Raw genomic sequence first — 14,251 nt, forward strand, 5'->3', positions numbered from 1 at the left:
TTTTAAGTGTTTATTTAAATCTAAAAAAGGCATCCCGTAAAAGCGTCGCAAGTAAGAAAGTAGAGAAGGCTCTTTGTAAGGACTTACAGTAACAGATTATCAATAGAGGTACATTAGTGAACGATTCCACTTACAGAGCATTGCAAAAAACTACAGAAAATGTGATAGTATGGCATTCACTTGAGAAATTCATTATGTTCCATTTAATCCTCGCAATTTGTTAAATATTTGAAGTATAAGTGTCATATTTAAATTAAATACATACTCGTGTATTACAAAACAGAATATTCCTTCCTTTTCTCCAGTTAACTGTACCTGTTTCAGGGGGGGGGGGATGCCCACCTTTTAGGGAATTTTATTACAATTTTAGGGTTTAATCAAATTGCGTTGAAATGGTCAGATATAGCCTGTAATCGCAGCACTGAGAAACTAGAATCCATTATTTTCCGGGGCCCTTAAAAACAAGAGTTCATGCCTTCATGATGTTTTTCCCCCGAACTAAATGACTGTGATCTTTATTCCATCGATAGTCTCTTTGCTAATGATCATCTTCTTCCTGACAGATAAGTCCACATTCTTCAGAGACCGAACCTCTTGATCCCACTCGTTCAGAAATCCAAGGAACTCAATCAGCCACTATGTGAAAACAAAAATTAAAACAAATTCAAGATTTGAAACACAAGAAACAGTAATTTTGAAGGGTGGGGACACTTAAATTAATATTAACAGCAATTATGTGTTCAACTTGTAATTATTTGCTCCTGGTCTTTAAACAATCTAAACCACGTGAAACATCAAACGATTTTACCTAGAAATTCCATGTTTGTTACTGTAAATTTGATTCAAAATAAATACAAATGCAAATGCGCTTACAATAGTTTACATAAGTCGCACACTCTTCTAAACCCTTGAAATGTGTTTTATGTGTAATAATACCCTTGCCTAATTTGGTTCTTTTATTCGGGGTGGGGTCAGAGGAAGAGGGGGTCTGTAAATCAAAAAATTGTCCTTCCAAAGTCACACTTGCTTCAAATCTCCAGTCATTTGGGCTTCTGTAGGGCTCCAGGGCTGGTTTACGGGAGTGCAAGCCTTTCTGGGTTCTTGAAACGTTGAAGCAGTCAAAAAACTGATCGAAACATAGTGATACACCGCAGTGGATTGGGTGTTTGGATTTCCCATGGAGGAAAATGCATTGGCAACAGTTTTACTTAATACCCGAAAACAAAGAATATCTCTTCACTAATGAAAATTGCAAATAACTACTTGACCCACCTAAGTATCTTACAAACAAATCACGTTCTTTTAAATTCACAACTAACTTGCCACATAAAAATCCCTGTTCACTTTTGTACGTCTGCCGAATTTTGAATGACTTACCTGTGTAGCCAAAACACTCGCAAGGCGTCAGATGGAGATGTTCGTGGCGGATTTTATGGAGCCTTCTTAATCCTGGACACGATCGCTCCTGATCAACATCCCACTCGTACAACTGCAACAGCTGGGTCCATGTCACATCTTGTTTATTGAGCTGTTAATCCAATGAGAAAAAAAAAAAAAATATTTAACATAAAAGTATTTAAGAATATTTACGAGGATTTGTTATTGTCGCATACTGAAAACTTCAATGATCATATAATGATGCTTTTTTTATTAGCTGTTCAAACATTGAATGGTCTCTATATGAAAAATAAAGCATAAACGAAACCTTATAAGCATGTCTTCATTAGAGTCAAATAAAGAAATAATGGAAATAATCATTCTTACGTATGCAGATGTTTCGTCTTATTATGGTAGCCGGAGTTCTCCTAGTTGTTGCGAGTAGTTTTGATGAGGTGGGCAGGTGGGGCACATCACATATAAAATAGATGCGGCATGTTGGATCAAATGGGTTTGGAGTACAGTAGGTGATGCCATCAGAGGTGTCATCAGCATGGTAGTGGTAGAATTTTCGATCAGGTGACGCTCCATCTGAAATGAGACGCAGACGTTGAAACCAGCTGTTTCCAAAAAGAGGATGGCCTCATAAATGCAGGGATACAACTGGTTGCTTGTCACTCCGGTACTTGGATAGTATCCAACTGGGGCATGAAGAGACGAGAAAAATCCATGTACCATCAGCAACAAAACATGCGAGGAAATAGAGGGTCCAGCGTCTCCCCGACACCTTTTTTCAAACTCAACAACTTCATTGGCCATGCTACTGACATCCGTAAACCCAACAACTTTTCCTGAGCGCACAGAAAAACACAACCCAGCTTTGACCTTCATTTCATCGAAGAGTAGGGAGACATTCTTTTCATAATCTTCTTTCACAGGATGGTCTTCAATGATTCGCATTAGCAAGGGTGTATTAAAGCCATTATACACTTTCGGTACAGAAAAAAAAAAAAAAAGTTCACAGATTTACAAATAACTTACAGGGTTTACAGAAGGTAATGGTGAAAGACTTCTCTTGAAATATAATTCCATGAAATGCTTTACTTTACGAGAAAACATTAAAACAATTATCAATTCTTGTTGTCGAGAATTACGGATTTATTTTATAAACACATGTCATGACAAAGCGAAACGTTTGGAAACAAGGGTGGGTTTTCCCCGTTATTTTCTCCTGACTCCGATGACCGATTCAGCCTAAATTTTCACAGGTTTGTCATTTTTTACATCAGTTGTGATACACGAAGTGTGGGCCTTTGGACAATACTGTTTACCGAAAGTGTCCAATGGCTTTAAACCAGTTGTGGCATCCGCGAAGTGTGAGTAGCTGTGCAGCGTGTCTGGGTGTGGTAGCACAAGAAAACCAGTTTCCCGAAGAACATTGTATCCCGATGTAGATTTGCTGTAAAGGGCTACGCACCATTGAACGATAGCAGGATGCCACCGCATCTGCTTGCCCTTCACAGCAGACTCTTTTTGCTGAGCCAACAACAGACCGGCAGGAGTACCCTTCCCCAAAACATCGGGTAACTGCATAGTGTCATCTGCGATGAGGGAACGCAAATTATTGTCTTGAAGATACTCTAGCGGAATGCTCTCGTCACCAATAATACGGGAAATTTTTTCCTGCAAGGAGGTACATTTCCTCTTCAAACTTTGCCGCTCTGCTTGTAATATAGAAGCCTTTTGTTTCAGCTGATGTTTTGTCATGGATTTGTGTGTGATTGATGATGAGGACTGGCATTTTCTTGATGCTTTCACCTTCTGTCGAGAAAACACCTTTGAAAGCTCGCTGCGGTACATCTGGCAAACATTACATCTAGCCTCGCTGCTCATCAGTTTGCAATGGTGGTGGCGGATGGTACAACCGATGACGGCATCATTGGCGGTGATTCTAGTTGGAATTTGCTCGTCTTCACCTTTCAGTAGCTATAGTAGAGGGTCTATTTCTACCTCAATGGTTAGAATGAATACATTATTAGATAATGGACACAAAAATATTCAAGTCTACCAATAATTTTGCATTTATTGTCGTAAAAAAAAATAGAATGGGAATTTAGCTCTCCTGCACCTTCTACATAAAATCTGCATACAATTGAGACTATGAACTGGAAGGAAATGATTAAGTATACCTGGGAGAATGTTTCATTTACACATCTGTGTCCCGATACCCCTTATGGATTTCCCTGACCCTATAACCCTTTGAACCCTGAGCCAAGCTTGTAGATCACAAGAGGTTTTCAGAGCTTGGGGCTGTTGGAACATAGACCAGTCGCCATTCATACATGTATACACAGAAAGGCAAGCATATAAGTAGTACAAAATCATGTAACGAACAGCCCCAAAATCTGGAACACAAAGAAAATCTAACAATTTTGACAAATCAATGTAAAAATAATTGATTTTATACATGAAAGTTGCTGGTTGTTTAGCATAAATGTGATTTAAAAAATGAGTCGTTTGTCGACCCAGGTAATTTTTCACTTTTTGTTACGTTTAAAAAGAGCAAATCTCAAGTGTTCTGTTGAAACCCCATGTTGATACCGCCCTTGGTTCAGAAATTGTGAGAGAATAAACCTGAGAAAAGGGGTTTAAAGTCGAGTTGTTTATTAAAAATATATCGCACATTTTATTTGAATAATAATTTTCACCCCTTCTCCATACTGGTATTTTTCGACAAATGACTTACTTAGCTTCATCGCATCACAAATATCCTTAACTGTACAATGTGTTGACTGCACAGTTTAAGCCTACAGTCTGTCCTTGCACGTGTCAGCAATCGTCTTCCATAATTTCTCCACCCTACCTCGGGCACCAGGGTCGCCCCACAGCTCCTGTAGAAACTTCCACCCCTTCTCTTGCGTGATCAAGATGTACTCGTTGCCCGGTTGTAAACGATAGTTGTGCAGCCCCAGCACCAGCTCCTGTGACATCCTGGCTACCATACAGAGGTACAGTAGACTAATTTCTTCTGCCGTGAGAGGTATGACTGATTGGAACCCTGCCAGGAAGTAAGCAGTGGCAGCGGTGGGATTATACGTGTTGGTGAACATCATATAGGACAAAGAAGTACAGACTTCAAACAGAAGACAAGTATATATCATATCTGAGAAGTCAATGACCCCTGATATGTCATACTCGGGGTGGGGCTTCATCTTTTTGGCAGCTGTTGGTGAGGAGGAGGTGCAGTTTTTGTCTAACTCGGACGGTGGTGTTTTTTCCCTCACTAGGATATTGTAATCGTTGAAGTCGTTGTGAATTATACCTGAAAGTTAATATAAATTCATTGCATCAACATGTAGATCTTGGAAATAAAAGAGAAAATCAACCAAAAGAACTTTTAAGTTTTTATAAAATGAAGACCCAAGTTTTTAAGAAATTACTTCTATAGCAAAGATCAATGCACAATTAAAAACAACATGTTCAATACAAAATTCAAATGTGTTATTTTAGAATCTATTCTTCCCTTGCCAATAATATTATATTTATTTTTCTTCACAACACACAGTCAAATGCACAGAGCATGCACAGAGCAGGAGGACACAAAGAAAAGCAGGACACACAGAAAAAAAAAGAGCATTGCATAGCATCAAAAACAAATTCAAATTGTACAAAAATACGACAATGTGGAGAACGCTAGACCAAAGAGAAAAAATTATTTTCCTGTAAACAAAAATATTTAGTCAGCCAATAAAAGTAATCGATAAGAAAGCGTTCAAACAGTTTAAAGTCTATGTTCAGATACCCCTTATGGATTTTTCAAAACCCTTGCTTAAAGTCACCTGGAAATAGATTTTTTTCTCTTTCAAACATAAGAGTATATGCTTACGAACAATAAAACAAATTTTTAGTATTTGTTTGTCACGATTTATATGTTTAAAAAATATATAAAGTTGTTTGGGGGGCTGACTCCGCCTACCCCTTTTGTGACGTCAATCGAGGCAGACTTTGCCTGCAATGCGTATAGTAAACACACGTGCAAAGTACATGTACGTCCAAGTCGTGAGTTGGTACATTTCAAAAAGTGTTTTTCTGCATTCAGCAGCAATACACCTGGTCGGCATTGCCGGGGGAAAAAAAAAAAAAAATCACGACTTGGTCCGTACATGTACTTTGCAATTGTGTTTACTCTACGCATAACAGGCAAAGTCTGCCTCGATTGACGCCACGAACAGCGCCCTCTCGGGTCGGGGTCTACTCTTAAATTTGTAAATAACATAAGAACTGATTTTTTAAAACCTTAGTTAACTGTTTATTCACATTCCACTCATCAAAACACATATTAGTGACAAAAGCTTTATTTTGAAAAAATACCACTTCCAGGTGACTTTAAAGATCACAAGATCTCCGTTATTGGAGCATAGGGTTGCAGGAACATAGATCGGTCACGTATACACAGATAAAGGCAAGCATAATAGTACAAATCACACATAAGTAGCACTAAAAAACCTGCAGTCTGGAATAAAAAGGAACAATTTTAACAATCTAATGTAAAAATATTTTTGTTTCACTTTGACCGGAGATAAACTGGGTGGCCATGTGAGATTGTAAAACACAAAATATACTACATTGCAATTTGTGGGGAAAAATTGATAGATTATATCTCAATTGGTATTATAATGGGAAGATGTGGGAAAAAGTTGGGGGCTTATAAGTCAAAGACTACGGTAGCTAGAAATGTGAGGGCAAACTTGCATTTTCTCAATGTTTTAATCTTGGGCACGACCTCCTTATCAAACGTATCCAGGATGCTCTCAACAAGTTGTCTCCTATCTGGGTCTTCAATCTCATCCATATAAGGTCGGATCCATGACAAGCATTCTATTGACCACTCTAAATTACTGGCTCGGCTCTTGAAGCTCTCTGGAATATCTGGGAAGTCCTGTCCAATCAGACCATGAAAAAATATCAATTTAATGCTCTTAATACGTTTAACTTAACCTCCTATAGGCAAAAGATTGCAGTTTCATGGTGTCTACCTTATACCAATACCAACACCGTGTGTGTGTGAACAGCAAGCCCAATGAATTATGTGTTAATGGGTACAGCAGCAGATTTCTCGAAACGCTTAAAAGCCGGCTTAAAAAGGACGAGTAACTAGTCCTAATCTTGGAATTAATCTTGAGGTTTACATGTGGCAGTTGGGCTAGGACTCATCCTAAGATTAATCCTTATAGGAAGAGTTTTGTGAAATCGAAGGCTGCAATCAGACCACTTGCTATTAAACTGTTGTCTTAACTGCTAAATAGACCCTTCCCATGAAATATGCTAATTACATTTTGTGCATGCGTACAAAACTCTTGGCTGGCAAACACCATAGAGTTATGCACTAATACAAAAAGTATTTGTCGACAAAAAGGGGCAAATTGTCCAGTATAAAATTTGAGCTCTGATTTCCACCATCTTAGGAGTCAATTCTTTTGTTGATATTTTGACTCACAAAACGACGGACAGAAATAGGTGCGTAAAAGGATGCTGCACGTGCAAGGGGTCAATACAATGGTCGAAAAGTTAAAAAACTTGTGAGGGTAAAACAGTCCATTTACAAATGAAAATTCTTACCAACAACAATTGGTCCAATTTAGCAAGATAGACCCCTGCATTGAAGTGGAGTTGATCGGGCACAGGGTCAACGTTACTCATCATTTGACCTGGCACAAAGGTCAAAAGGAAGGTCAGGAATAACCCGTAACCATTCCCGTCACCTAGAAGTGAAAATCATAAAGAACGTAAATGATGATTTTAAACAAAAGGGGGACTCCGCAAAACTCCCACAAAGGGATATTAACGCCAAGCTGGCAACAGCCAATCTCTCTCATACAAACTTCTATAATTACAAACATCTATGATTAATGATTTCCACAAATATAACCAAAAAAATTGTGACTCAGTAACTAGACGACAATAGTTATTCTAGCAATTGTGAAATCATCGATTAGCTTGGCCGGATTCGAACCCATAACCTTGTGATTGCAATTCCTGCAGCCTTAACACTTGACTTATGTGATTGTCATACATGTATAATACTACACATACACAGAGAAATATACCTTGATTATCACCTAAACTATCCCAACTGGGGTATACTCTCACTCTGATTGGAGCCATTTGTTCCCTTTTGGGGTATTAGCGGTGCTCAACCCGGAGCAGCCAATGTCAGTATGTGGGCTGCCAGGTTTTTCCACCTCTTGGAACCCACAAGAAATCCCACCAGGGCACTATCTGGGTGTTCAGTCCCTACCCGACTACGTGGGTTTTCTCTGAACTAATTATCTGGGGTTTTCCTCCCGCATCGAAAAAAATTAATCTTCTTCATCGTCTTCTCTGCTTTGGGTTCTTGGCTACTACAGTGATTAAGTTCGCTTTTCCCGAGAGTCCTTTGCTTGCTTCACAACCAGAATAATGAAATGAAATGTGCGATAATATCAGAATACAAACTTACCTACACTTTCGTCTACATCGGCCTTCAATATCTTCTCCAAGCTCAGGTATTTTCCTTTGACATTCTGTACTGGACTTGCGCAAGAAAACCCTTTGACTCTCAAGAACTGCAGCGTTGAGATTTGCATCTCAAATGAGCCTCTTTCTTTTGAATCATTTGAGTTGATTAATTTCAGAACAAATTCCTGATCCTTTTCAGTTTCCGTCTCCCCATCGCGTCTCACTCTAACATAGAAGTTCTGATCGGAATAGCTTAGCAGTTCCTTGATGTTCTTTATATCACTCGGTCTGAAACCGTATAGTTTCTCGAGAAGCATTACAGCAGTCTTTGATTTGAGGAATGGCTTCTGTATGATGCAAGGTGAGTTTGGTGAAGCAGTGATTTCAAGATGATTGGGTTTTGGTGATGATGAAAACTTGTTTATGGGCGAACCTGGAATAACAACACGATAAAGGATAAATGAAAATGAAGTTGTTGCAGTTTTACAAACTCAACATGGAAGAATAGTAGTCTAAGGTTGTATGCAAATTATTGAATATGGCTTCATTTCCATGTCTTTAGGCGTTAGGACATTGTAGCTGTCGCCATAAATTTGGATACAGCCTAAAACATTAATTCCCTCTTCTTGTACATAAGTCCTCCTTCCCACTCAATAAAAAAAGGGGAAACCCCCCACAAAAACAATTCAATGCAACCCCTACATGGGTTAAAGGAGGTATACCTAACAACACATTCAACACAAACTGTGTAAAAATTTCTATTTGGGCAGGTTGCAAGAAACAAAACAAAAAAAGAAGAAGTTTGACATAAAGGCGGCGAGATTAATGACATCTATCCAAGGATAGCACAGAGGAACGCAACATTTTTGTTTCCACTCTAAAATAACAAAGACATTTAACAAAAAATTTAGATAAATTACTACAGTTAGGCATAAAAACTCTTTGATGAAGTACCATTCATTCCTAAATGTTTATTTTCTGATGATCTTTTTTTTACAATTTCATAAATTATTTAAAACTTTAATATATTAAATCTTTAATTTATCTTAATCCTTTGACAAAATATATAAATGATTCAAAACAGCTGTATTAAATACACAAATGTTTTAAATACAGTCGAAATTCCCCGATTTGTTCGAACATTGAATTCCAATGCCTTGTGTTATTAGGAAATAGCGCTCCACACACGCGAGGGGCATCTCAAAGCCCTTCCAACATTATTACCCCTTGTCACCGGGCCATTTAATCCATTTCTTAAACCATCTCAGCTCCCTCTGGATTAGAATTTTTTTTATTCGAAGCAAAGGCCCAATATAAATCGATTATTGTTCTTCCTCAAAACGTATATTTCACCTCCCTTCGAAACAAAATGTTTTTTTCTTCACACTGCAAAAGACACCTTTCCTTTTCCATAATGCAGTGATTATGGTCAAAAGAATATTTTTGTCTGTTAATACAATAAAACACACGGGCTATTTACAGTACAGCTTGTCAATCTCTCCCCACATTGCGATCAACTCTTCGTTAGGTTTACGCCACAGTTGGTTCAGCACGCTCCATCCGGTCTTCTGCGTGTCCAGCACATACTCATTGCTGGGGTCAAGGGTGAATGCGTGGAGGCCATTAACAAGACTCTGGACCAATCGGGAACAAGTACAGACACGGATGAGGTTCATCTCGGTAGGTGTCAGTGGTAGCACCGAGTTGTAACCTGCGAAAGTTTAAAAAAGAATTTTGATGAGAATTTGTTTGCAGACACAAATCCAAGTCTAATATTTGTCTGATGCTACTGTTTCTTTGAAGAGTAATGAGTGTGAGGGTTATGCAAATTAACATAAGCTACATTTAACAAGAACTCCCATACCATAAATTATGGTTTTGATGATTCAACCCGATAGATTCAGCACTGCAATGCAAAACCAGGCATGTCAGAGTTCCAAGATTTGGTTTTAGGGTTACGCAGAAAAATTCTGTTGGCAATCTAATTTGTGTTTCACTTATGTTTGCTTTGCTTTAGAAACATTTACTATTCAATAATAATAGTTGCATTTTATATAGCGCGCACATCCGTCACTCAGTTACGCTCAAGGCACTCAGTATTTTCCTGCAAGGTATGAGGGACTACGTTTCAATTTTGAGAACTATTCCTTTTACATAGCACCATGTAATGGTTTACAAGGTGCTGTAGCGCTAAATGCTGCCAGTCAAACCAGGAACACCGCCGCGAACCATTTTTCTCTTTTTGATAAGTGCACTGTGTTCTTTTACGTGCGCGACACAAAACATGGGACCAATGGCTGTACGTCCCATCCGAAGGACGAAGCATCATGGTTTAAATGTCCTGCTTTAAAGGCAGTGGACACTATTGGTAAATACTCAAAATAATAATTAGCATAAACATTGTGAGAAACGGCTCCCTCTGAAGTGCCATAGTTTTCGAGAAAGAGGTAATTTTCCACGAATTTGATTTCGAGACCTCAGATTTAGAATTTGAGGTCTCGAAATCAACCATCTAAACGCACACAACTTCGTGTGACAAGGCTTTTTTTCCTTTCATTATTATCTCGCAACTTCGGCGACCAATAGGAGACTTTCCAACGCTAGGCGGCAGCAGACATACCGGGTAAATTTCCATTGTTTACGTAGTTCTGAACATGCGCATAATTCTGAGAACAATGGATTTACCCGGTAAGTCTGCTGCCCTCTATCGTCCCAGAAAGTCTCCCATTGAGCTCACATTTTCACCGGTTTGTTATTTTATGCATATGTTGAGATACACCAAGAGAGAAGACTAGTATTTGACAATTACCAACAGTGTCCACTGTCTTTAAGCAGGACACAAGTGTCATGACTGGGAATCGGACCCACACTCTGTTTGAATCCAGTGCTCCTAGCCGCTAGGCCATGACACTCCATGATACTACCATCTTACCTGCTAAAAAATGTCCTCCAGAGACCAAGGGGTCCCCCAAGGTTTGGCTCATCATCATGTAGGCCATTGAGTTACCGACGTCAAACATCAGATTAGTGTAAACAATGTCCGAGAAATCAATCAAGCCGACCACCTCAAGTCTAGTGTCTTGACTCGCAGAGATGTCCACTCCACCGGCTGTGTGCCAGTCAGTCTGGTGCCGGATGGTGTTGTCGTCAGGAGGGGATTGTTCAATGCGACTGATGATGTTCATGTCATTGTAGTCTGTGTGAATTATACCTGGAAAAAATAAATGAAATAAAATATGTATAATATGGTTTATTGTAAAAAAAAATTTTTTTTAAATTAAAGCAGCCTGGAGGCCGAAAAAAATTCAAATTTACACCTGTTAAGAATTTTACATACAATAAAATTACTAAATATTTCATTTTTAAGTGATGATCCAAAATTACAACTGGAACGAGATACTCAACAGGATTTAAAGATATTTGGGAGACTCAAACTCAACAATTGAACATCATTCTGTTGAATTGAAGAGAAAAAAGAACCCAAAACCACCCGACACTGAAATCACTGGCCAGTGGTCTAGAGCAAAAGTCGAGCCCTGCTCAAACGATGCATAATTTCGTATATTTATTTATTTATTTATTTATTTATTTCTTCAAAATCTCCAAAAATGGAGAAGATAAAAAGATTTATAAAAATTACATCAAATACACAGCATAAGGGATATTAACAAGTAAATAAAGAAACAGGATAACCCTGACACTCTCAGATGACCCCCAGACCATTATTGACAAAGTATAAAACAAAAGGATTGCCAAAACGATCTGAGTAGCCGACCGAGAGTATCAAGGTCATCACATTCAAGAATCTGATTATGAAACAAAACTGTTTTTACACTATCACAAATACCATGGTTGATGCAGTTTACATACTTCAGAGTTAAATTTCCGCCTGCAAGAAAGATTAGTAATGGATGCTGATGGGTTAAAATTTAAATTCGCTCTTGAATTTCTCACATTTTCGTTCCTTGGCCATCCTCGGCACAATATCAGATTCAAATGCCCCCAAGATGGCTTCAGCTAGCTTCCGTTTCTCCTCATCTTTAACTGCCCAGCAAATCTTTCTGACCATCAGGCAACAACTTGGTGACCAGACGAAATCATCGGCCTGCTTTTTCAGACTGGCTATTGCTAAAGAATTCTGGAAATCCTAGGATGGGGAAAGATTTAAGTACTACAAGTTATTTTTAAGAATAAGCCACTACTTTTTGGGGTTTCACCACAGGGATGGTGAAACCTTTTTTTTTATTCACTGCACACAAAATTGAATAAAACAAAAACACAGGCATTTCTTGTATGAACACTGAATTGTACAAAATATGGAAATGATGAAATAATTGAATGTTAGACACTGCATCAATTATCACTAATGTTTACTGCTTATAATAGTCACAGACAGGATACATTACTCACAAGTAACGCCATGTTGATAGTGGCTAGTCTCCTCCCCAAGGCGTGGAACCATTTATCAGGAACACCGGGTGTGTTTGGCTGATAATGGTCCCTGACTAACTTGCCTGGAATGAAGACCATCAACCTCACCATAAACTTGAGACCTGCAGGCTGTTTACCAGCTTAAAATTGAAATACAGGATTGGTAAGTAGTAAAGCAAAGTCTGCCCCAAGCCAATATGGCTCATCAGGCCAGTGTTTATAATTCTGGTTTCCTTGGCATTAAACGACTGACAATATTTATATTCCCCCACCCGGACAGGATGCTGTTTAATTGCTCGCAGGTTACTCCACAGCTCTCGCTGGTACCTATTTGTACTCATGGAAGGAGAGAAGCAATTATGATAAAGTGCCTTGCTCAAGGACAAAAGTGTTTCAACTGGGCCTTATTTCATAAAGCTGTTTAACAGAAAATACAACTTTACAAATTTCTCTGCGATGCACAAAATGAGTGGAGCACCAACAAAAAGTGTTGGCAGATACCTGCTTTTGCTAAGCAAGTTTTTCCTGTGCTCTGCAGGTTTTTGTGCTTACAGGCTTTATGAAACTGGGCCCTGATCAGGCAAGGATTCAAACCCACAGTCAGTTAATTGCAAAACTTGAGTCCACCGCCAACCAACCGGCATCGATAGATTGGTTTCAATCTGAAAGCACTTTGATTGTAAACGATCTTACTTAGAAAAGTAGGTCACAGGCCTGTATGCTTTGTTTTTAAAAGGACAAACTAAGGCAGCAAGGCATTTTCTTTTTGGTAAAGCACTCTATGAGGAAATTGTGAATTTTTACTGGGGCATTTTAAGGGCAAGTAGGCATTAGCCAGGGGGCACAGAGGCAATCTCCTTTGTTGCCCCTGTGAAGTATTAGTTCTGAGGTTACTTACTTTTGTCCAAAATTTCCGCCAGGCAACAGTACTTGCCACTGAGATTTTTAACTGGAGTTGGGCAAACAATGCCACATCTGGAGAGATAAAGCAGGACGTCGGTTTGTGCTTGCATCAGGTCAAAGTTGCTCGAGTCACGTGAGTTGACAATTTTCAGTACAAATTCATTGTTTTCCGACGGCTCGTTTGAACTCTTGATGTAGAAGTTGCGGTCATCGTATCCTTGTAGTTCCTTGATGACATCAATGGTCCAGCCGTAGAGATTTGTGAACAGAGCTCTTGCTCCGTCGCAGTCCAAGCAGGCTGCATAAATTGGGGGTCGGTCATCTGAAGTTTGATCTGCCATATTTCTATTTGTTTTTTTTAGTATAAAAAGAGGATCAAATTAATTAGATCTACACTTAAATAAATATGGTAGTGTGAAGTGGATACCTTGCCGGCACCAGCAAACTAGTTTTATCATAAAAAGCCAGAAGATTGTGTACGTATATAGCACCCTCTTTGACGTGTTCCTGAGTAGCTGACAATATATCACACAACTCACTGTGTACTCCTAGATTAGAACTAGTATGAGGTTCCTCTCCGCTATCGTTCATGGAGATGATTGATGATAGTGGAACCATAGAGTAAGGGTGGAACGAACCTCATACTCATAAAATACTAGTAGTATACCATATCTTATAAATCTTTATAAATGACGGTCTGTAACAAGGTTTTGAAAACATAGTTTCCTGGAGTGCTTGATTTATAAAATACGGATAGGCCTGTACTGTACTACTATAGTAGAGTGCTTCCTAAAGCTGCCGAACACAATGCTGCGGTCGGTCCCCCTCTCTCTCCACCACGGGACTGCAACGCACGATCTTAAGCTACTCGTGATCGTTTGTACCCCCAGTCCTACTTTATGGTAATGCTATTGACTAAGACCTAATGATTGGGAGCAGGTGACTGGGGGAATGAATTTACAACTTACCGTACCCTGTCTACCACAAAAGTTACAATTATTAGTGAACTTTTCCCAGAACGTGCTTATCTGCTGGTCGTGGT

General features: G+C 39.0%; 2 protein-coding genes across 3 annotated transcripts; both read right to left on the reverse strand.

Annotated features, from left to right (window-relative positions):
* Positions 1-97: 97 nt before the first annotated feature.
* LOC117295694 lies at positions 98-3,428 on the reverse strand. The gene is made up of 3 exons (XM_033778405.1): positions 2,668-3,428; positions 1,765-2,364; positions 98-1,528 (listed from the first exon to the last, which is right to left on the reverse strand). The coding sequence occupies exons 1-2, from the start codon at positions 3,268-3,270 to the stop codon at positions 1,786-1,788; spliced, it is 1,182 nt and encodes a 393-aa protein (XP_033634296.1). The 5' UTR covers positions 3,271-3,428; the 3' UTR covers positions 98-1,528; positions 1,765-1,785.
* On the reverse strand, positions 3,426-14,251 carry LOC117295447 (hydroxylysine kinase-like). Of its 2 annotated transcripts, none has more exons than XM_033778110.1 (10): positions 14,178-14,251; positions 13,205-13,554; positions 12,286-12,446; positions 11,830-12,022; positions 10,808-11,086; positions 9,356-9,586; positions 7,877-8,308; positions 6,997-7,139; positions 6,130-6,316; positions 3,426-4,699 (listed from the first exon to the last, which is right to left on the reverse strand). In XM_033778110.1, exons 2-10 carry the CDS (start codon positions 13,548-13,550, stop codon positions 4,185-4,187), a joined length of 2,487 nt encoding a protein of 828 aa, XP_033634001.1. In that variant the 5' UTR covers positions 13,551-13,554; positions 14,178-14,251; the 3' UTR covers positions 3,426-4,184. The 2 variants fall into 2 exon arrangements, with proteins under 2 accessions (XP_033634001.1, XP_033634003.1); XM_033778112.1 differs by having other exon boundaries at positions 4,613-4,699; positions 6,161-6,316.

This window comes from Asterias rubens, chromosome 10, assembly GCF_902459465.1.
Source record: "Asterias rubens chromosome 10, eAstRub1.3, whole genome shotgun sequence".
Classification (NCBI taxonomy): domain Eukaryota; kingdom Metazoa; phylum Echinodermata; class Asteroidea; order Forcipulatida; family Asteriidae; genus Asterias; species Asterias rubens.

Coding starts and splice junctions, on each gene's coding strand:
- LOC117295694 (XM_033778405.1), bottom strand. CDS start 3,270: ATGAGCAGCGAGGCTAGATGTAATGTTTGCCAGATGTACCGCAGCGAG. Junction 2,365..2,667: donor CCCACACTTCGTGTATCACA/ACTGATGTAAAA, acceptor GTACCGAAAGTG/TATAATGGCTTTAATACACC.
- LOC117295447 (XM_033778110.1), bottom strand. CDS start 13,550: ATGGCAGATCAAACTTCAGATGACCGACCCCCAATTTATGCAGCCTGC. Junction 7,140..7,876: donor CGATGTAGACGAAAGTGTAG/GTAAGTTTGTAT, acceptor TTTCACTTCTAG/GTGACGGGAATGGTTACGGG. Junction 4,700..6,129: donor GATTAAAACATTGAGAAAAT/GCAAGTTTGCCC, acceptor ATTAACTTTCAG/GTATAATTCACAACGACTTC.